Source organism: Acanthisitta chloris, unplaced genomic scaffold, assembly GCF_000695815.1.
Source record: "Acanthisitta chloris isolate BGI_N310 unplaced genomic scaffold, ASM69581v1 scaffold2532, whole genome shotgun sequence".
NCBI classification, from domain to species: domain Eukaryota; kingdom Metazoa; phylum Chordata; class Aves; order Passeriformes; family Acanthisittidae; genus Acanthisitta; species Acanthisitta chloris.
In genome coordinates this window covers 8,666-9,358 of record NW_008662004.1, presented here as the reverse complement: position 1 = coordinate 9,358, position 693 = coordinate 8,666, and the positions used below count along the sequence as shown (strand labels likewise).

Below are 693 nucleotides of genomic sequence, written 5' to 3'. Positions count from 1 at the left end.
ATTCCTGGGGTCCTATTTCATCTGCAGATCAAAGAAATTAAAATAAGTAAGTAAACAGTAATGGCTCAATCCTCAGCACTAACTTTTCCTCAATGTTTCAGGAGTTCAGAACCATTACCTATTTAGCTGTTTTTATTTTGTAAGTGCTAGAAAATTCAGAAGTTGTTCTGTAGGAAATCATCCAGGCAATTTAGCTAATGTTTTCAGTTTCTCCACCCAACCTTAATTTTTCAGAATGCTCTTAACTCAGGAGCAGGCACTGGGAACTATATCAGAACAACATTTTTTTTAACATTTCATAACACAATGTGATTGTTGTCATTTTATTAAAATAGACATTTTGTCCAAGGCTTCTAAACTGTTCAGAAGTGTCCTCTTGTGTCTCTCTGAGACAGAGGCCACACAGCTGCAGATTTCTGTGCTCTTTCAGGAAATGTCCATGTCTGAGGTTCAGTGAACCCACCGTAAATGACATTTTATGGAGTGCTGGGTGGGGTTTCTCATTTTTTTCCCTCAGTTGTACATCACTGTCATGTTAGTCTAAACACATCCTGAACGTATGTAGCTCATGAAGACAAAATATACTCCCACCAGGGGTAGACTAACCAAGTGGTGGATTAATGCACTGACATATATGGAAATAAACACATTTTTGGGATTAGTTAAAAGAAGTGCAGAGACATGAATGTTGTG

At 37.7% G+C, this 693-nt stretch overlaps 1 protein-coding gene across 1 annotated transcript in view; it reads left to right on the top strand.

Annotated features, from left to right (window-relative positions):
• Positions 1–46, top strand: part of CD36 (CD36 molecule (thrombospondin receptor)) — a 22,696-nt gene extending 22,650 nt beyond the window's left edge. Inside the window, 1 exon segment of the mRNA XM_009070415.1 lies at positions 1–46. This exon segment is cut by the window's left edge and continues 15 nt beyond it. Coding sequence (XP_009068663.1) covers positions 1–46 — 46 coding nt within the window.
• The last annotated feature ends 647 nt before the right edge of the window (positions 47–693 follow it).